This window comes from Pelobates fuscus, chromosome 2 (genome assembly GCF_036172605.1).
Source record: "Pelobates fuscus isolate aPelFus1 chromosome 2, aPelFus1.pri, whole genome shotgun sequence".
NCBI classification, from domain to species: Eukaryota; Metazoa; Chordata; class Amphibia; order Anura; family Pelobatidae; genus Pelobates; species Pelobates fuscus.
In genome coordinates, this window is record NC_086318.1 from 142,363,839 (window position 1) to 142,386,333 (window position 22,495).

At 40.2% G+C, this 22,495-nt stretch overlaps 1 protein-coding gene across 4 annotated transcripts in view; it reads left to right on the forward strand.

Moving 5' to 3' along the window:
* FGF12 (fibroblast growth factor 12) overlaps nucleotides 1-22,495 on the forward strand; it is a 527,041-nt gene that overhangs the window by 173,127 nt on the left and 331,419 nt on the right. The window contains exon 1 of one of the 4 annotated variants that reach the window (XM_063442784.1): nucleotides 12,820-13,095. The exons of the other annotated variants lie outside the window; for them this stretch is intronic. Within the exon in view, the coding sequence (XP_063298854.1) occupies nucleotides 13,005-13,095 (91 nt within the window). The 5' untranslated portion in view covers nucleotides 12,820-13,004. Of the gene's footprint in view, nucleotides 1-12,819; nucleotides 13,096-22,495 lie in introns of those variants that run through there. 4 annotated transcript variants of the gene reach the window in all.

Consider the following 22,495-nt stretch of genomic DNA (forward strand, 5'->3'; position numbering starts at 1 on the left):
CTTTTTTTTAATTTATTTCAATTACTATTGTGCAAAGCAGCAGTTAATTTATGCTAATATGCACAGTATATTTTCATTAAAGTGTCCAGAATCAGGTTGGTAACATTAGATTGTAGTACAATATACGGTAAACCTTTTATGAGACTGCAATGACACTCATAGGGTTAAAGGATGGTAAGTGATATAATCACAAATTCTGTGAATTTCTAAAAAATATGACACATATTTCTCCATCACTTGCCTTACAGTTTCTCCAAAGCCATTAGTGTCAGTCGAGTACTCCTACCAGTGTGAACTGTTTATCTGTCATCATTTTAAAGGTGGATAAGGTTATGTTTCTGTCTTTCTGACGGATCCACGTGAGTTATTGTATGCTTCATTCCTTGACCTTTAATCATAAGAAAGCAGACCACATATACACAATAAATGCACAACGTGGTAAGACTTATTCAAGATTTGAGATATCAAATAGATTGCAATTAATTACTTGAGCTTCTATTATTATAAATCATAAGCAGCAACACAATCATTGTTTATAAATTAGAACACAGATATAATTTGCACGTCAATTAAGCCAGATATCCAGTAATAAACAGTCTGACCACCTCAGTCAATCCAACCAATTAACCCCCAGTAGTATACCAGAAGATTAGGCCTAACCCCAACAAAGACACAGCAATTCAATAACATTGTGTCCAAAAACTACATTCTGTAGTGCCAGGAAGACAAAACCGTTTTTCTGGCACTAATGAATCCTACGGTGCCCCCCTTCCTCGTGCCCAACCTACCACAGTGCTAAAAGGGGTTAAAACCCCTTGAGTCACTTACCTGAATCCAACACTGGGTCAGGCTTTGCCCACACTCCTCCCCTGCCGATGTCAGCCGGCGGGGGAGACCTAGCGCCCATACACGGCAATGGCCACACTCACATTGCGATTTCCCTATAGGTTAGCATTATTCAATGCTTTCCTATGGGGAAAAATCTGACACTGGAGTTCCTCATGCAAAGTGTTAGATAACATACCAAATGTCTGTTTAAAATCATGAAGCCCTCTAGTGGCTGTATCAATAACTGTAATAATTACTATTGCAGGATTAAGGGACATGGGGCATTGCACTCAGACCACTTTATTGAGCTGAAGTGGTCTGGGTGCCTACAGTGTCCCTTTAGGCACACATACTTCATCCACTATACACAAACACTGCATTCCTTACACACACACTGCATTCACTATCCACTATGCACACACATATACTGCATCCACTATACACACAATGTATCCTTTATATACACACTGCATTCACTATCCACTCACACCTCATCCCTTACAAACATTCTCACACACACTGCATCCTGTAAACATACCGTATATATTCGAGTATAAGCCGACCCGAATATAAGCCGAGGCCCCTAATTTTACCCCCCAAAACTGGGAAAACTTATTGACTCGAGTATAAGACTAGGGTGGGAAATGCAGCAGCTACTGGTAAATTTCTAAATAAAATTAGATCCTAAAAAAATTATATTAATTGAATATTTATTTACAGTGTGTGTGTATGAATGCTGTGTGTATGAATGCAGTGTGTGTATGATTGCAGTGTGTGTGTGTATGAGTGCAGTGTGTGTGTGTTGCAGAGCCTTGGTGGGGGGGTGGGCATTTTTATTATTATTATTTTTTTAATTATTTTAATTTTTTTTGTTATATATATTTTTTCTTTTAATTATTATTTTTAATGATTTTTTTATATTATTATTTTATTATTATTGAAATTTTTATTCGCCCCCCCCTCCCTGCTTCTTAGCTGGCCAGGGAGGGGGGCTCTCACTCCCTGGTGGTCCAGTGGCATTGGCAGTTCAGTGGGGGGGTTGGCAGAGCTCTTACTTACCTCTCCTGCAGCTCCTGTCAGCTCCCTTCTCCTCCGCGCCAGTCCGGTCAGCTCCCTCTGTCAGCTCACACTGTAAGTCTCGCGAGAGCCACACTATGACCCCGCGGCTCTCGCAAGACTTACACTGGGAGCTGACCGAGGTGCTGAACGGACCGGCGCGGAGGAGAAGGGAGCTGACAGGAGCTGCAGGAGAGGTAAGTAAGAGCTCTGTAGCCCCCACAGCCCCAGTCTGTATTATGGCAATGCAAATTGCCATAACACAGACAGTGACTCGAGTATAAGTCGAGTTGGGGTTTTTCAGCACAAAAAATGTGCTGAAAAACTCGACTTATACTCGAGTATATACGGTACATCGCTTCATGTATACACACTGCGTTTACTATACACTAAAATTACATCTCCTACAAACACACACTACATCCCCTACCTTAGCTCTAAGTGCCTGCAAGATGGGTGTGGAATGAATGGCCTGTAAGGCGGCTTAAGACAGCCTTGCACATATATACAATCACACAGTCAGATGCATACAGTAATATATATATATATATATATATATATATATATATATATATATATATATACATACACAGGGTTATTCACTAAAGAAACTTTGTCTGAATGGATAACATCCAGTGAAAATGACAGAAATCTGACAATTCAAATATTTACTACAGCTAAATGCAGTCAGGATTCGATCAGTCTGACCGATTCTGTAAAATTTATTCGGAAGCATTCAGAAATTGACTAATATCTGCAATCAAGCAAAATAGATGGTAGGAACCGCACTCATTCCCAGCGGCCACGGGTGCTCCAGAGCAGGACCAGCAATCCCAGAATAATAGGTAAAAAAAGAAAACTCACAGGCACTCCTAATATCTGCAATCAAACCAATTTAAATCAGTTAGAAATTTATCTAAATAAATAAAATGCATCTGACATGATGCACATTAACAAATGATCATTCTCTTGCTGCAGCTAAATGATACTTTGAAGTACTATTTGCCCACCGGCAGTGCTAGCCAGCTGCTGAATTAAACAAGTAAAAAAAAATCCATCCACCTTATAGGTGTGGCATATTAAGATGCTGATTAGACAGCATGATTACACGACAGCATGTTCCAGGTCCTGCCAATATCCAGCAACTTTGCACAGCCATTGGAAAGGAGTGGACCAACATTCCACAGGCCACAATTAACAACCTGATCAACACTATGCGAAGGAGATGTGTTGCACTGCATGAGGCAAATGGTGGTCACACCAGATACTGACTGGTTTTCGCCCCCCCCTCCCCGGACCTCCCCCATACAGTAAAACTGCACATTTTAAAGTGGCCTTTTATTGTGGCCAGCCTAAGGCACACCTGTGCAATAATTATGCTGTCTTATCAGCATCTTGATATGCCACACCTGTGAGGTGGATGGAATATCTTGGCAAAGGATAAGTGCTTTAGATTTAGATTTAGACAAATTTGTGAACAATATTTAAGAGAAATAGGCCTTTTGTGTACATAGACAAGGTCTTAGATCTTTGAGTTCAGCTCATGAAAAATGGGGGCAAAAACAAGTGTTGCATTTATAATTTTGTTCAGTGTAATAAATTAAGGCTCCCCATAGTTGGGGAGCAGGGGAGGATACAATACATCCCTCCCATTTAGTATTATTATTAGGGTCCCACCTGCCGCCCTTGGGTGGGATGCCGGGAAAGGGTACATTAGGTCAGCCCTCTTTATTATTAATATTAGGGCCTCCACCCATCACTCATGGGTGGTGGCCAGGGGACTCACTAGGTTCTCCTCCATGAATATTTGAAGGTCCTGCATGGTCAAGCTACAGAATGATTGCCCTGTAATACAAAAAAAAAACAAGAGTGTCTTTTTACGTGGCCCCTTTATTACCACTTTCTGTCAATTTTTACATTATTTGTTTTTATATGTTTTGCTCACACATTGCATTTTTATGATGAATGTAATAGACCTAGTAAAAAGACCCCAGATTTGTATTCTGCTAGATGCAATCAAGACGAGCATTCTCTGAATGTTAACCTTTGCCAGGAAGTTATAGGATGAAATCAGAGACATCCAGATTTAAAAATTCAGACTTTCAGTTTTGACACACTGATTTAATGGACTTATGTGATATTTGGGAGAAAATAACAGTATCCAAATGCAAATTACCCCAATTAAAAAACAGTAGACATGTGCAATTCGTTTCGGTCCGAATATGAATTTTGACGAATTTCTGGAAATTCGGACATTCAGGTACTTCCAAATGTCCGAATAGCCGAAGTGCTGAATTGCCCAAGTGCAGAATTGCCGAGGTTCCGAAATTGCCGAAGTGCCAAAGCACAGTATTGCCTAAGTACTAATATACTTACCCAGTGGAAGAAGAAGAATGTTACACTGTATACAAATTTAAATAAAAAGTATACAAACATAGCCAGGATTCAGCTGCAAGCATTTGCAACACTTACAACAATCAAGTAACATACATTCATATAAAATGTAAGTTACTTAGCCTGTCAATGGAATGACAGGAATGAAAAAGTAGATAACTCCCTAATTCCCACGGTATTAGGGAGTTATCTACTAAAAGGTTGGACGATCTGAATTGGTCTTTCAGCCAAATTTACTAATACTAAGTAAAGATTACTTAGTATTAGTAGATTATGCCCCTACTCGCTATACCGCGAGTAGGGGCATGTCTATTAAACAGTGAGCAGCTTATGGCTACTCACTGTAAAAAAACAAACAAGTCCCCCCTCCCATTGCACCCCCCCCGGCCCCCACCCCTGAATGGTGGGTGGGGGCCCTAAAGTAAAGTAAGGGGGGGACCTATTGTCTTCCCCCAGCCCCCACCCATGAATGGTGGGTGGGGGCCCTAAATTAGAATAGGGGGGGGACCTATTGTCCACCCCCCCGACCCCAACCCCTGAGTGGCGGGTGGGGGACCTAAATTAAAATAATGAGGGGGGAACCTATTGTCCTCCCCCCGGCCCACACCCCTGAGTGGTGGGTGGGGACCCTAAATCAATAAGGGGGGGACCTAATGTCCTCCTCCCTGGCCCCCACCCCTGAGCGGTGGGTGGGGGCCCTAAATACCAATTGGGGGTACCTAATGTCCTCCCCCATGGCCCCCACCCCTTGAGCGTTGGGTGGGGGCCCTAAATTAGAATGAGAGGGGACCTAATGTCCTCCCCCCTGGCCCCCACCCTTAGCGGTGGGTGGGGGCCCTAAATTAGAATGAGGGGGGGACCTAATGTCATTCCCCCCTGGCCCCCACCCATGAGCGGTGGGTGGGGGCCCTAAATACTAGTTAGGGGGGTCTAATGTCGCCCCCTGGCCCCTGCCCCAGAGCGGTGGGTGGGGGCCCTAAATTAGAATGAGGGAGGGACCTAATGTCCTCCCCCTGGCCCCCACCCCTAAGCGGTGGGTGGGGGCCCTAAATTAGAATGGGGGAACCTAATGTCCTCCCCCCTGGCCCCCACCCCTGAGCGGCAGGTGAGGGCCCTAAATAAAAATGTAACCCGCCCCAAACCCCTAGTCACCCCCCTCCCAAAAAAACTAACCATTACCTACCCCCCTCACCCTAAAAATAATGAGGCTGCTCACTGTTTACTAGACATGCCCCTACTCGCGTTATAGCCAATTTAGGTCTTTCAGCCTTTTGGTAGATAACTCCCTAATACCTTGGGAATTAGGGAGTTATCTACCAAGCGACTGCAAGAGAAGTTCCGAAGTTCTGAAGTGCCGAAGTTGCCGAAGTGCCGAAGTTACCGAAGTTCCGAATTGCTGAAGTGCCGAATTTCGGAATGCCGAACAGAACCGAACCGAAAAATTTTCCCATGCACATGCCTAAAAACAGACACCCTAGACTATTCAATGTGGAATATTTTGATATATTTTACACTGTTATTTTGTCATGGATTTTTGCTTAATTTAGTGGTAATATTTTTCCTTGTGCATTCCAATGCACATTGAAATTGTGTGATTCATTCCACTGACTTGTGTGTCGTAATTCCCCAAAGATCCCAAATTAGTTTTCTGTTCATTTCCCCGAATGTACTAGTGTGAGTTGAAATCAACAGCTCGAACTCCTCTTTAAGGGAAAACCTATGGCACAGAGCAAATGGGGGAAATCGAGGTGAAGAAATAATAAAAGTCCCGCAGACATGATTAGCACGTCTGAATATACCTCCTCTTGTTTCTCTGCCGCAGGCCTCCCATGGATATTTACCGTAAGATAGATCATGATATGATCTAAGAGGGGAACTGTAGATGCAGAAGGGATCCCGTATGGCCATATAACGTGTTTAACTTAAACATTTGTATAACACTTGCATTAACCAGTTGCAACATATGTACCTTATCAATAGAATTTCTCTCCTATACGCTTATAGAACATTTGGACCAGATTACACAGACATGGTATCACCTGCATTTGTCAGAACTCTCAAAAACTCAAAATATTTATACTACTCCATGTTAAAAGCATGGCAAAATTTTGACCGGTCAATTTGAGTTCCCAAAAGTCATAAAAACACAGGTAAAAACCTTTGTCCATGGTTTCTGATCCTACATTCTATGACCAAAATTTCAAACCCACTTCTGCACAGGGGGTCCACCATTTCGGTCACAATCAATAAAATCTCTGCATCCCCAGACAACAATTTACAGATTTTCACAATTTTACAGAATACATACAATTTAAAGCATTTACAACATGTCAGGTACCTGTAGCAAGCAAGTTAGTTTACAGCACGAAATGAAGCATGTGCTGAAAATATACATTTCATATTAATTTATAATCATCTACATTTACAACATGAATTTGTAGCTCCCCTTAATTAACCTCTATTTTTTCTTTTATTTATCATCACCTTCTCATGTACCTTTGACATTCCCTCAATTATTTTATTGCCTTAATTCTTATACCTGGTTTGGACACCCTCAGGGCTTTAGAGGAGCTGCCCAATCCTTTCTTCCTGGGGAGGGGGTAAAAGGGAACTCTATGGAGCAGTGGGTACTAACTACCACAGCAAGGATAGCACCCAATCATCATTATCTTTAGGTAATCAGGAGGGGGCAGTGATTTGCAGGTATCAACAACAGTCTCTCCTCTTGGGAAACAGGGTATCAGTGAGGTGCAATCTTAAGCCAATTCTCACCCCCCTGTATCATGTATTCCTTATCCCATCCTGGATCTCCCTCATACCAAGGAAAATATTTCTTATCTCCCAAACATAATCCCTTAACCATAATCAGAAAATAATCATCATTAGCCCCGTCTTTAGGAAAGGGAGTTTCACTACCCTGTCTTTGTGTCCACCCTGACATATTATCCACCCAAGGATCCTCTGAATAATCCCCCAGCTCACCAACTCTAGCAACATACTGTTTGCAAGTCTCCCCTGGATTAGGGCGAGGGTATTTTTTAGACTGGGAAGTACCCATTTCAAACTCAATGAGAATTGGATTTGGAATAGCTGATTATTCAGTGGTTAAAGAACAGCTGTACGGAATCAAATGTTCCAACAAAACTGCTACTTCTCCACGAGCTGTATCGCTTAAAATCAGAAATTCCAATCCCTTGCAAAAAGCACAAAAGCCAACAGATATATCGCATGCAAGCAGAACAGCCAAACAGGTTGCAGGACAGCCAAATACCCATCAACAGAGTACGTAGTTTAACACAATTGCCTTTTTAATTTTGTTTTATTTATTTTATTTTTTCCTTTGCTAAAACATTACAGTTTGCAAAAGTTTTACCTGTACATAACTTTACCGCAGTCTGCTAAGAGACTGAATTATACCGCAGTCTGCTAAAAGACTGAATTATACCGCAGTCTGTCAAACAGACTGAATTATACACCGCAGTCTGTCAATACCTGTCAGACTGAATACCTTTTTTTACAACCTTAACAAAGGCAACCTCTTTTCTTTCAAAGAAAGAGGGGTCCTGGGACGTCTCCCACAGTTATGTACAACCTCATCTCCTACCTAAGGAGTGAAAAAAATCTCAAAAGTGAAATTCCCCTTTAAATAAAATCATAATCTAATGTGCAATGTGTAAAGGTTGGGAAAAGACAGGTAAAAGAATAAAGGTCAAAAAAGACACCAAATCCTCCTACCTGATTTCCTCCTTTAATTGACCCCACTCCTGGTACCAAGTTGTTGGGGTTAAAATCAGCTATATACGAAACTCTCTTAGTTAGATGGATATTTTGCAAGAGCCACACCCTCTGTGATAGACAGGATCCCGGGAATCAGCCAAGAAGACAAGAGATGTGTTCTATAACCAATTCAAAGTTTATTATACAGTCATATGCATTTATACCCCACTCTCATGTCGGTGGGGGCCATGAGCATTAGTGACATAATTTGTTTTTCACAAGTTATAAACAGCTGTTTCTAGTTATAATCTTTCGCAATATAACGCAATACATATTTGATTAAAACCAGATATTTACAAAATACCGATATCTTGGACAATTGACAAGAACATTTCGAAATCAGTATTTTTCCAGCAAAAAGGATTTTATACAAATCCTTTTTCCGAGAAATAAAGATGAAATGCCAAATTCATTCTTTGTTCAAATTAACTCTTATATGGACAGCTAGGATAGATATCAAAATGGATATTTGCATCTACAACTAGTATCACCTATGTATACCTAAACCAGGATTATGGGTAGCCTTACTATCATGTACTCAATTTTGCTATGTCCATATCTATATGGTATAATAGCAGACACCAAATTCAGGCATATTATTTTCAAAAAATGTTTATTTGGAGTATATTTAGGTGATCATTTATTCACTAATTTCTGAAAACTTTGCAGTAAAAATGTTAACACAATTCATATACAAGTGTATTTCACTGTGAATTTCCTGAAAGCTGAGCTCTCCCTTATTTGTATTCTTTTATATACTCCAAGTTCATCAATACCATTATGCATGCCAGACAAAGCGGTTTTCCTGACACGATAGTGCCCTGAGGGTGCCCCCACCATTAAGGCCCCCCTCCCGTGATGCTGAAGGGGAGTTTACCTTAATCCAGCGCCGGGCTCCCTCAGCGCTGGTGACCTACCCTCCCCGTCCGATGTCAGCTGCCCCGTCCATCGTCACTGGAGCCGAATGCGCATGCGAGGCAAGTGTCGCACATTCAAAGTGTTCTTAGGAAAGCATTTCTCAATGCTTTCCTATGGACGCTCTGCGTGATGGAAGAGAAATATGCCTCCAGCGTCGCAGATGCGCCTCTAGTGGCTGTCCGGAAGACAGCCACTAGAGGCTGGATTAACCCCAAATGTAAACATAGCAGTTTCTCTGAAACTGTTATGTTTACATGTGAAGGGTTAAAACCTGAGGGATCTGGCACCCAGACCACTTAATTGAGCTGAAGTGGTCTGGGTGACTATAGTGTCCCTTCAAAGTTGAAGGTTCATATTAGAGACATAGCTTCATTGCAACAGTCATTTTGCTTCAATTATAATGATTCTCTCTGACAAGGTACAATGTTTGTGGGGGAGAGACTGCACATGACAACCAAATTTTATAACATGGTGCTGAATACTCGCAGGCATCCATACTTGGGACAAGGCACTACACTTTCCAGGTTGCAGCCAAAACATTACTCTTTAACCCTCAATAAACTGCTTATAGATGGAACTTATAGTGCCTGGACCTTTCTCTTGCTTGACTATCAAATCAAATGACAGTTTCTTTTTTTTTTTTTTGCAGTGCAAAGGGTGATTACAGACAAGCCTGAGGTACCCCAAAGGCAATACTCCAGCTACAAATCAAGCTTTACATTCGGGGTATTGAATGAACATGCTCATTTTTTTTTCTTTAGTGTAGTAGTGTAGTGTTACAGAGAGCTATGAACATGAAATTTAGTGGTCTACAAGCTGTATGCAAGTTTGTCAAGATAAAACATTCTGTCTTTTGAGGCTTTGTGATAAAGGAAAACTATGAGTAGACAAGTCAAACGTTACGCCCTGGGTTTGGACCTGCTGGTCCTTGTGTATAGCTCGTTGTATGCTAGGTAGCTGTGGTCTTTCCCACCTACGTGTGAGTTGTCGAGGTGAGTGTCTAGGGTGTGTCAGTTAATTTTCAGGCTGAGGTGTAGTCGCTTAGGTTATACCTCTGGAAGCATTGTATATGAGTTCTGTACAACATCAACAACAAATCAAGTAGCGTATAGAGAGATAGAAGAAGAGAAAGGAAATAATATGGTGATATAGAGTTAACTGAGCGCTTGTTAGTAAAAGCATATGGATGGAGTATCTAGTTGCCAGAGAGGGAATTTGCTCGTATGGCAGTCCCCAGAGCAAGTTCAGCCAATTCCTCTGGGTGGCATAACTGTTACCCTGCTCGGGTGTGCGCTGTTCCGGAGTGTGGTGCCTCCTCCGTCCCAGGCCTGTGTGAGGGCCGGTTTCTTTATGCCGCTGGCTTGGGTTCATCTAGGGACCAGGTCTTTCCCTTGCAGGGGGAAGGCGGGACGTGTGCACGGCAATCTCCGTTTGTTGTGGCTGTTTTTCCTCCCGTGTGGTCGGTGCCTCAGGGTTTTACCTCGGGTGTCCCTGGCCTTGGTGAGCGGTCTTGTGGTTGTGGATGCTTAACTGCAGGTTTTGTGCTCTGAGGAGGTGTCGCCATGTTTGGCTGCTCTTTTCTCTGGAGTCCCTTCCGCAGCATAGGCTTGTGGGTTATGGTTGCCGTTGTGCGAGCTTGTATTTTCTGCCAGATGGTCTGGAAGATCTGGTCCAGCTACCACAGGGAGTGAGCAATGGGGTCGCTGATTGCCCTCTCTGTCTCATTCACGCTGCTTGCCTTTGTAAACGAGACATCCGCCATCTTGAAGTGTCGCTGAGCCATGTTTTAGCTGTACAAATGGTACTCAGAGCTGGGATGGTACAGCCGGTTGCTCTCCAGAGTGGACCGGGTTATTCCCCGTCGGTCCACGGGGGGGGGAGGGGATAAGCAAATCCCGTCTAGCTGTATCAGATTCAGAGTGAGGAGAGCGGCCGTCTCTCCCCCACTCCGTCCCTGGTAGGCCGCGGCCTGCCACCTCGGTTCTCGGAGCCTCAGCATGTTGGCTAAAGTGCCCAAAGATAGGTTAGGGTGTCCCCAATGCGGGAATCACCCTGCTTTTAGGTTTCCGTCATGTTAACCCCGGGTAATCACCGATAAACCAGCGGCAGCAGCGGGAGCTCGTGCAATGCACGTCCTACCAGCTTGCAGTACAAGCTCCGCCCCCCCAAATTACACTTTCTGTGTCCCCTTATTTACCAGTGTCAAATTTGACACCGTCTCAGTGGCATCATTGCATAGTAGAAAATGAATTCTGCATAGCTTATTTAAAAAGCCAACTTTTTATTGAACTTTTTCATTTTCATTACCACTAAAACTCTAAACATACCTGCATATTTCCCCCAAATAACCAAACCATCTAAATATAATATACAATATAATTCAAATGCAAAATGTCCTTTTAACCCTCACTCTAACCCCAATTCTAAACCCAGCCCTAATTTTAAGGCTAACCCTTCTAGTAACCCTAACTGTGCTTCTTCAATCCTGACCTTGTTATATTGCTACTTTTGACTCTAAACCTGATCTCCTTGCAGAGCTGATTCATATTTGGAGAGGTCGCCCTTAACCATATGGGATAGGCTGTGTAATCCTATTGCTGTAAAATTTTATTAAAAGCAATTAGATACCTAGTTATTGCCTCAGGTTAGATATTGCTGGCCTGCCTCAAGTCTTTAGCCAGTACATCCTCTTATCATCATGTATCAGGACTCTTGCATTCAACCTGTGCTGCCCTAAGGCAATGGCTATCATATCTACAGTGGGGCTACTGTTGGGAAGCCTTACTGGTGAAGCATTTAACATAAGCTGGGTCTCACATCAGTCAGAAAAAACAGAGAATATGAGAAACTGAGAAAAGACAAAAGCTTTGAGAAACTCAATAGCTTGCCCTTCGGTAAATCCCTGCTATAGTTATAGGAGTGTGAAAGTGTAATGTCTGTAACTTATTCTATGAGTGGTGGCGATACCATGTGCATGCCAAATGTCACTAGCTGGTTAAAGTATTCTACAGTTCCTCTTTTATAAACTTGGTGGAAATAAAGTGTGCCTTGTGCAGCATTGACAAAGCAGTTGCACATTTTGACCCGTCATAGTCACACGAGAAGAAAAACAGTTTAAACATTAAGACATCTTGTTTCCTTGTCAGTTCTCCAGCATTTCCAGTTAAGTGTTTCACATCAGAAATGTAATGCTTGCTGAGTTTATTTGGAATTTAAGTGCCAACATATTCAATGTGTAATTATGCACTCCTTTCTTCATTAAACCGGGAATCGGAAGGAATTGGGAGGGGGCCCTTTTCAAATTATAGGTCAAAGCAGCTGAGCTGAAAAAATAACTAAGTTGATAAAAAAAAATTAAGTCCTAAATGCCTTTTTGTGATCCAAGATTTTCAATTCCCAAATCATTTCCCAGCAATTCCATGTTTGTGAAAACCATTGATAAATAAATAGGGATTTTACAAGTTTATGCAGCTCATGCTTTCCTATTTTATTTCCTATTTAATGTTTGCCTTTACAACTCTGCCTAAAAGACTGATCTCTGATTACAGCTAAGCAAAAGAATCTGTAAAAGAACCGTTTAATATATTATACTAATATATGTAATTGCCTATCTCTACACTGTGTGTTTAGCCATCTCTGTGTTGAGCTACGTGTTCGTTTGTGTCTCTGTTGTCTGGGTACCGACTCCTTCTCCTATCAGCTGTAGACTTTTCCCTGTGCTGTGGGTGCAAGAGCTGCCTGTTGTTTAGCTTCTCGTTCTTTGTTGGAGGAGGCAGGGCTAAGAGAGGAGTCAGTGTTTTCCAGCTGACGTCCTCACAAAGATCTTCCAGGCTCTGCCTCTTTTGGCAAACTGCCTTCATTGAAAAGTCCCAACATGTCACGTTTGAGCAGTTTTTAATCCTCTGATCTTGAATGCTACTCGCAAAATAAAGCTCAGTCGATGCTACGACTGCAAGACCCATGCAGTGGGCAATGCATTGTTGACTCCTTCACATTGTGAATCTGTCAAGGAATCAGGAAAAAGTCAATCAATGAAGATTCTTGGGCATTTCCTGAAGAAAGGTGTGCATATGCTGCAGTGTCTATGTGGACAGCGACTGAAACAGAACAAGAATTCAAGTGGTGAGTGAAGATGCTCAAGTCTTCTCCCATACTGTACATGTATCCCTATTACTGATTAAATCAACAGCTTTTTAGATACTGTGTTGATGTTCCATCCATTAGAGGCAGGCCTGCTGGTACCGCCTCATCTACTCATACATATTCACACTGCACAGACAAGTGATCATTGCTATTCTTTATATGTTAAATTGTAAGACAATTCTTGTCTCTAAAGATGCCCCCAAATGCAGATTATATTTCATTGACAAGCAATGAAAGGGGAGCTGCTCTTCCATGCCTGATAGAATATTGGAAGTCAAAAGTGACACATTTAGTAAAGAGTTTGTTACTAATAATTTGGTACTAATTGTATAAGTCTGTAACCCATTGTACAGCGCTATGGAATTTTGCTGGCGCTATATAAATAATTAAATAATAAATACGGATAATAACTAGAAAACTGGAGGACTAGTAGCATTTGCTTAATTGTAAAACTGTTTCTCTCGCCTAATGGTGTATGGAAGAGATATTTATGCAGTTATGGCAATAAAACGGAGATTTCGCTGGGTCATGGGATGGGGCATTTAACACATCCTCTTACCTAAAATGAATCTCACTTGGGTACTTCCCTGCTGTACAGCATTTGGTATTTTTGTACATGTGGTCTCAAACTTGTTGCTGAGTTAATAAAAGTATGATCACTCCTCTCTATCTGCCCAGAATCAAAAGACATGTTGCCATCATTTTGAAATATAGAAATATTTTACATACATAAATTTTTCAGTATCTCCAAGTGTGCTGAATTAAAATGCTTCAGAACCATGGACAGCGAATATAATCCCATGTAATTTAATAGGACTTCTCTCTGCTAATATATTTCCATGTAATTTAATAGGACTTCTCTCTTTTTTTGTAAATATTTTTAACCTGTTGATTGCCAGTGGGTTAGGTTTTAGCAGCTTATTTTGATGTTCAACACCCCAGTACACAAAGAGTTGATGAACCAAAGGTAGATATTTAATACTACCTTTACATATGTTTTAAATAATAACATTAAGAAGAAAAAAAAAAAGAAATAAGAAGTTACTGATTTTAAAAGTTTGAGATGATAATATCAAGGACTTTTAAACATAATATACCTATATATTTTCTATTACTCTTTCATGTCATTTTAAAGGGTCTTTATAATAGCTTAGTTTATTTAGTATACCTACACACCTTTATATTGTATGTTATATATGAAGTGCCTACTTAAGTAAAGATTAGAAAACACAATTTGTAATACTTAATATAGTTAAACATTTAATATAGGTCCCAAAAATATATACGAAGATTAATGAAAGCTCTAGATCTGGGGCAGCCAAAAAGTTTCAGAATTCTGCTGTCCAATAAATACCCATGATGTCAGTAGCTTAAGCTGGAGAGCTTCCATAGGAGTAGGAGACTAACTTTTGGCGGTTCTTGCCAAGAAGTCAATCTGTTAATTTGCCATAAACATTTTTTAAGTGTATGAATAAATAGCATGCTGATCATGTGGGTGAGACCTGCTTTGTTACAATGTCTAATCTGATTTTTAATTCACTGTGGTATTTACTGTGATTAATACCTGCCTACAAAATATGAGCATTTCTGTATTAACTCATTTGGTTAGACATGCACAATCATTAGATTTGGTTTTATTAGATACCCTAAACATTTTACTGTGTTTTACTGGGCATGGTGAAACGGGCATAGGATCATTGGGTGTGCGGCATGAAAATATTAACACAGGCTTTGAAGCCTACTGTCTTCAAAATATTACTTGGTGTAACCCTTTAAATACCAGAGGGGAAGACAGATTTGGGAAAGAAAATATCTTGCTCACAGCCTTACTTTAAATTCAAAGGATTAATAAACATGTATATTTCTATTATAGTATAATTCTAATATTTTACAGTAATTATATGGTTTGGGTGAACTGGATAATAGGATATGACTTGGGTCAACTGGATTGGGAGCTCTTAAGTAGTGACAGGAGGCTGTGTGCATTCAGAGTTAATCCAAAACATTGATAACAAACCTATATAAGCCATAGCTAGATAAGATAGGTCAATGGGTGTATCTATTGTGTGTATTACAGAATAATGAAGAGGTTATTTTGACATTATGAATCTTTATGCGTTTTTGGTAGCTTGGTGATTTTTGATTAACTCTGAACTTCAAATGTTTTTGATAGCTCTTTTAGCAGCTAGCCAAATAGGAGACACGATTATACAGTAAGTCTGTACTTTAAAAATGTCATCAAAAGATTGATTGTATTAGCAATGGATTATGTTTGGTTAAAGGGTCAGCAGTGGAAAAAAACAACAAAAAAACAACAATACCATGGAGACCTCTATACTAAAAGTTGGGTTTTGTTCACGATGGCTTGTGGGAAGTCAGTTGGCTTGGCAATTCAAAAACATAGACCTTAATATCCTTATTAGATACAATCTCCAATGGAATCGAGTGAGGAATAACACTATGGCTGTACTGTATCTGTTTATCAACTCCCTGATCTACTCCTCACTTATTATTGTTTAGCAAATAAACCAGAAAAAAACATTGCATTTTAAGAGACACTTAACTTCCTTCTACAAATGTATATTCCCTCTTAAAGGCAATGTATTGAGCATTTCACTGGAGCTCAAAGGGTTACTAAATTATGGGCATTCTTTGCGGACCACTGCAAACACTTGAGTCAACTGTGACGTGAGAGTCACTGTTATGTTTGACCATCTCAGTGCCAGGAGAGCATCATTGCGTAGTAAGCTACAGTATTTTGAAGACACGGTCAGGGCCGCCATCAGGGGATGACAACCATAACGGTTGTCACGGGCCCGGCGGTCCTGGGGGGCCCGGACTGCTTTGGCAGTCCAGGGCCCCACAATGACTCTCTGCACCTATATATAGCGATGATCGCTATATATAGGTGCAGCCACGAGCCCCCCCCCCCCCCCCCCCCGGCTCCCTATACTTGCAGAGGGGGCCCAGCGGACTGCAGCTGTACTTTACAGCATTTCCCTCGATCTAACTCCCGTGAGACGTGCGGCCGTTAGAGCGTTGCCATGGCGCGCACACCACATCTCGTGGGAGTTAGAGACAGGGACCTTGTGCCCAGACCTTGTGCTTTGTCAGGGGCCCCAAAATTTCTGGTGGCGGCCCTGGACACGGTTGTTCAAAGGGTTAAAAACTAACCTCTTTACTCCTCTAGAATGTAAATGAACAAGGATACATGCCACATATTCTTGCTTTTCAACTTGTTCATGCAGTGTTTCAAATAAATCTCCCTGCGGCCACGATTTCACTTTAGCTTTGACTTAATTGCATTGACTCGGCTGTCCTAAAAAGTTCTCTAATACATAATCTAAATTTAGAAAACACAAAAGATGCCTTTATTTATATATTTTTCTTTACTTTGACCTAACTCATTTGATAATAAAATTACCTGCAAACCTGTTGCAATTACCCATGATCCATTTTGACTCAATCAAATTAAAAGAAGCAGATACACATCAAACATGCTAAAAGATCATGTACAATTGAATCATAGGAAATATGTTCTTGCATTTCCTGTTTAAAGATAAGAGTTTTCAGAACAGAGCTGCTATAAATCTAATGTCCTTGTGATGGCACTGAGTGTAACACAGACGTTACGCCAGCAGCCATTCAAAAGACATTAACAGTTTGTGATCCAGAGAGTTAAAATACACGTTTGCTTTTAATTCTCTTCCTCTAAAATGGCTAAGACCATCTGCCAGGCTATGAAAGTTTTTCGATTACAGTATTCAAATTTCAACAAAGTTGTTGATACTGTCAATATGGGTGCACATTTTATATTGACTGGCTATCCTGATTACCCTGATTTACAAATTTGCTCTAATGCAGGTTTAAAGACTTGTGCAGTGCACATCTAGATTCAGGGGTGGATTAGGGGTAGTACGTGATTGGAGAAGTGGTTTCATTTGTTTTTATTAACCAAAGTTTAAAACCAATGTGATTTCATGTAGCATAATACATTTATCCACTTCATTATACTGTATATAACACATTGTGATCTGAATCATTTTCATAAATAGCCTAATTTTCATCCATTTTTATAAATTCAATTTGGTGAAATGGAAAAGTATATGAGACCTTTTCCAATGATAATTAATGAATGTCTATAAAACATTTTCTACCCAGGTGTAACTAGTCAGAATCAAAAATACGTAACCAAATGCAGTGTTATAATTCTTGTTAATTTTGTAATGGAATGGCCTGGTGATTCATGTGTGAGTGCCGCATGCTCTCAAGTAGTCTCCCATATCTTAGAAAAAAAAAGTTATATTGTTTTTGATTTGAAGGGAACATTGAGTGAATCTAAATACAGTTAGGTTAAGTCAGCTATCTTATGGATGGACTTTGCAGCAGAGCTTAGCAGTATACCTGGACACATTATACCCTGCTGAGTTCAGTGGAAGTTTATGAATACTTGCTGACTGCATACTCTCTCAAAGTTCCTGAGAATTTCTGATCAAGTGTACCTGGTTTGTTCATGTACACTTGTTCTTTCAGAACGTGGCGGCCAATTAATCTGGGATTTTTTTTTTTAATTATCCGCTCGCTCAACAGTTGTCTCAGGAGGTCCATTATGTCCTGGGCAGGAGCCCTATCCTGTTGAAACTACATTTTAGGACTATTTTATTTTTGCGTCAAAATACTGGACCTGCTTTTTTGAAAATAAAATTCCACTATTTTTACCCGTTCCTTCATTAAATTACCTTCGATGAATATCCCAAGACTCAGTTATAATATGTACCTTCAACAAAAAAATTGAAGCTACTAACAAATAAGTTATTTACCTGTCAAATCCTACTCTGAATTTTAGTCCACCCTCTATGTTGTTAAATACATTTATTTAGGCTAATCTACAGGAATATCCTAATACCGACAGTAGCTAAAACATTTCTGTTAGCCGTATGGTCTTATTAATGTTAATCACAATAATATCCCCTAAAGTGCAAACACATTTCATTCAAATACATTTACAGTGAATGAGAGGCACGGGGCCTCCTGTTATGTATTAGAATGGTAGGCAGGCCTTTAGTTCCACTAGTTTTCGCAAATCGCTGCACTTAAGCAACAGACAGCAACATGGAAACATTTTGCATCATAAAACTGCAGCATGATTTGCTTTTAGTGCATTGAATGAATGTACATCATTCTCTTATATTGGATCTCTAAAGCCTGGGCTCTGTGCTTGAAGGCTGATTTTTGCTGTGTCTCTATTTTTTCAAATCTGTTTTTCCTTTCTGTATTGTATTCTTAAGGTAATTTTATCAGGTTTTTTTTTTTTTTTTTAGCAGATATAGACTTCAGATAAGGTGTTTTCCATGTGCTTTAATACGCATCAGAATTTTCTAGATGCTTAACGTGTTCTATTAAAAGCAGGATATATTAAAATCACTATAAATAACTAACACTTGTTGCATAAGCTAGACAACTAGGAGACAACTGCTTAAATATAACAAACAATGATCAAATTTGAGAAAAAACCCTTTGTATGACAATAATAATATAAAACTATTTATTAATAATAAAAATAATTATCATACTGAAATATTTATCAGAAATAGGGTGGTAAAGTTGCCGGAAAACTATTTGCAATAAGCTGAGGGGATTTATGAGGTAAACCCTGGGTCTAAACAAGAGCAATGACTAAATTAGAGAAGGAGCAGTGGGTATGGTTCTCATCGGCTGTCAAATTCTATGTTTCTGTTTAAAAAAAAACTTGGCGGTGCTGTAGAGCTTTGCAATAATATAGCTCGGTGAATAGGCTGATTTTCTTCTACTATGTCAGCTGCATGAGTCATACCTCAGTAAAGAGGGAACCTCAGGGATACTGTAGCTACAACAGGTTGTCATGGTAACACTTGTTTTCTTACTTGAGCCTGGTCTCCAGAGAAATAAATTATTCACAACTCATCCACATAAGGTCTTTCCTTTCCAGTGAAAGATGGGCAAAGCAATGAGTTATTTCCTATGTATGGTCAGTTATGGGCTACAAAAAAACAACAACTCAGTGTGTGTTTCCTTCTGCCAGGGTACCACACCTTGAGTGTCAGCAGTGATTGTTTATATAGTCCAGGGATAGGCACCCTTCGGCACTCCAGATGTTGTGGACTACATCCCCCATAATGCTCTTACACCCATAATCATGGTAAAGCACCATGGGAGGTGTAGTCCAAAACATCTGGAGTGCCGAAGGTTGCCTATGCCTGATATAGTCCATCATCCACATTTGGGGTGTCCCTGGAATAAAGGGAGTAACAGAACTGTTCACAATATATATAATTTTCTGATAGAAGACAGAGAAACAGATATATAGTTTGGCACTTGGCAGTGCCTTTATTAAAGGTGAAAAACAAAAAATGGAGCACTATATAAAAATGTACACATATATATCTTCAATATATTAATACCAAAAGCCTATGGCAAATATAAAGACAAAAAAAGAAAGGAAAAACAATCGTACAATGAGTATGATTTTCAATAAGTACAAACACCACTCACAAGGTTAGAGCCGCTAGGACCACCTGGCTCAAAGGATTGACGCAGGAGGATATTTAAGGGGAATCCGAAACCCTCTTTTAGATGGTGCTGGTGAATGATATAAGTAATATAGCATAATACTGGATACACACCAACCAGTGCTGAATTTAGCGCAAGATTGACAAAACTTTCAGGGGGGGCGGAAAAAAAAAACGCCTTTAGGCGCCCCGGCAAGTGCCTTGTACGCCTCTTGTCCTGGGGGGACCAAGAGCTAGGCTTCTTCTGGTCTGTCTTTTTCAGTCTTTGGAAATATAATGCATTCCATCTGTTGTTTCATGCCGCTTTTCATTCATGTTGAAGGCGTGTGTCTCGCAGCACGATTTAATGTGTGGTCATGGAATGCTTCGCTGCATTCCACTAAAGTCACGTCGCGGGTATACACCTAATCCTTTGTTCACATATGGCTACTTACTTTATTAACGGTGCAGTATTCTAATGTGTGGTAACAGAAATCATATATGGCATTAGGGATATCAGATTCAATATACTTCCCTTGGCATGTATACATATTTATATTCATTGCCAGTACAAGTCCCAACCTGTAGTCTGGAGAACCCATATGCTGCAGGAGTGAAATACATTAATTAGTAAAACATTATTCATGGGTTATACCATAGTAAAGAAAGAAAAACAATAAAAAAGGCTGCGCCACAATCAGTAATAAAAAGTCCAGTTAAAAGGCAAAAGTCCAAATATATTATCCTTACAAATGGTCTTTAGTGATGAGGTCTTCTACTATTGCAGTGGATCCACTTTATATGAAAGATAAAAAGAGAGAAGGACAACCAATGGTGCAGTATGTAAAATTCAAGTATAGACGTAAAGGAGTAATAATATAAAACTCACATTTGCCAGAGCTAATAACCAGCTCTGGGGTGAAGCGCATACAGCGGTTTAATCCCCGCTTGTGGGATATAAATGGATTCCTCTCCGTCACTGTTGTCCAATTCTCGGATAAAAAGAGACAACCAATAGTGCTCACTGTATGGTAATATTGATAAAAGAATAAAAGAATGTACTTACAAGACAAGAGCAGGCCAACTGCTCTGTGATGACAGCGTGGGTGGATTTATCCCCACCTAAGGATTTCTTTAGGTACAGGAAACTTCCAAAGATGTATTTCAGAGGTTTTACATAAAACCAATAAAAGGTGAATAAGATAATACTAAAAAGCCAGGGTAAAATAGATTATGTGTCTATAAAAAAGGTAATTGGCACAATAAAATGACCAAAAATACTTTAATATATATAAAAGACACCAAATATTAGATATCCATAACGCGTTTCGTCAAAAAGACTTTTTCAAATGGAAAGTCTTTTTGACGAAACGCGTTATGGATATCTAATATTGTGTTCTTTTATATATATTAAAGTATTTTTGGTCATTTTATTGTGCCAATTACCTTTTTATCTTTCATATAAAGTGGATCCACTGCAATAGTAGAAGACCTCATCACTAAAGACCATTTGTAAGGATAATATATTTGGACTTTTGCCTTTTAACTGGACTTTTTATTACTGATTGTGGCGCAGCCTTTTTTATTGTTTTTCTTGTCTTATTTTAAAGGGTTTGAGGGATTCCTTTTAAGGTTGCTGCCTATAAGTTAAGTAAGCGCTGTCTCATTCTTCCATTTTTTTCAACATAGTAAAGAAAGAACCTCAAGGATACTGCAGCTGCAACAGGTTGTCATGGTAATAGTTGTTTTGGTTACCAATTCACCTCTTGAAACATATAGTGTACAATTTTTAGTGTATCCAGAATTTGTGTCCAGATAACATGAAGAACAGAGCTTTACAACCTGTCGTCAAGGCACATCCAAATTCTGGGTTTTGCCAGTATCCCCATTGGAAGGGAACTGAAAGGTGCCTATATCCTGGACTGTTAGTATGACTTTAGGACTGAATTGGGAAGTTCTGCATTAGAAATGTTTACTTTTTTTTCCTGTAATGGCACATCCACCTCCATTCTTTATTTATAAATAACCTTCACTTGCCTCCCATAATTGTAGGATTGGGGGAGGGGGCACAGGGATTTCCCCCAGTTTATTTATTAATAGCTCTCAGCCACCACCCATGGGAGGGGTAAAAGCAGGCAGATTAGTGTTCCAACCAGTTAATTTTTCGAGACCCATTGCTGTTCATGGGTGGGGATTGGGTGGGCAATGAGATGTTTATCAAAGTTATTAAAAGATAGCCCCCACCCACCAGGTATGGGTGGGCTTGGGGGGAAGTTACGTGTCCCCCATGGTTAATTTGATAGTTCTCACCCACTTACGGGTTGGCTCTGGGTGGAACTGTATCATCTCATCCCCATGTTTTTTATAGAACCCCCACCCGTTGGCCTCAGGGTGGGGGGGCAGAGGTGGACAGTGACCTGTCCACCCCATAATGTTTAATTTTAAGCCCCAAGCATTTTCTCACTATGCATTTTACTAGCCTCATCCCCAGGAGGGGGTGCCTTTCTTAGCAACTGGGCAGCAACAGCTGTACACTTGCTAGTTTTTTATTAAAGTTAGAAGCTGCTGGCTTCTTCACGGCATGGTGGGTGGAGGCATACAGGAGTTATTATACCTCGTTTATACTAACAGGGGTCCTACTGATACTTATAGGCTTCTTTTTTTCTGTTATTTATGTTTTTTACCTTTTAATATGGCAGCTGGCTAGCAAGCATTGGTCAGCAGCCACATGATTAATCCTCTCGCCGCCAGGTTTTTGTTTTAAACTACCGGTATTCGCCAGTTGGCTTACAATACTGCTATTGGGAAAATAGTTGGAATTTTAATTCTGAATCACAAAACAAACAAAATAG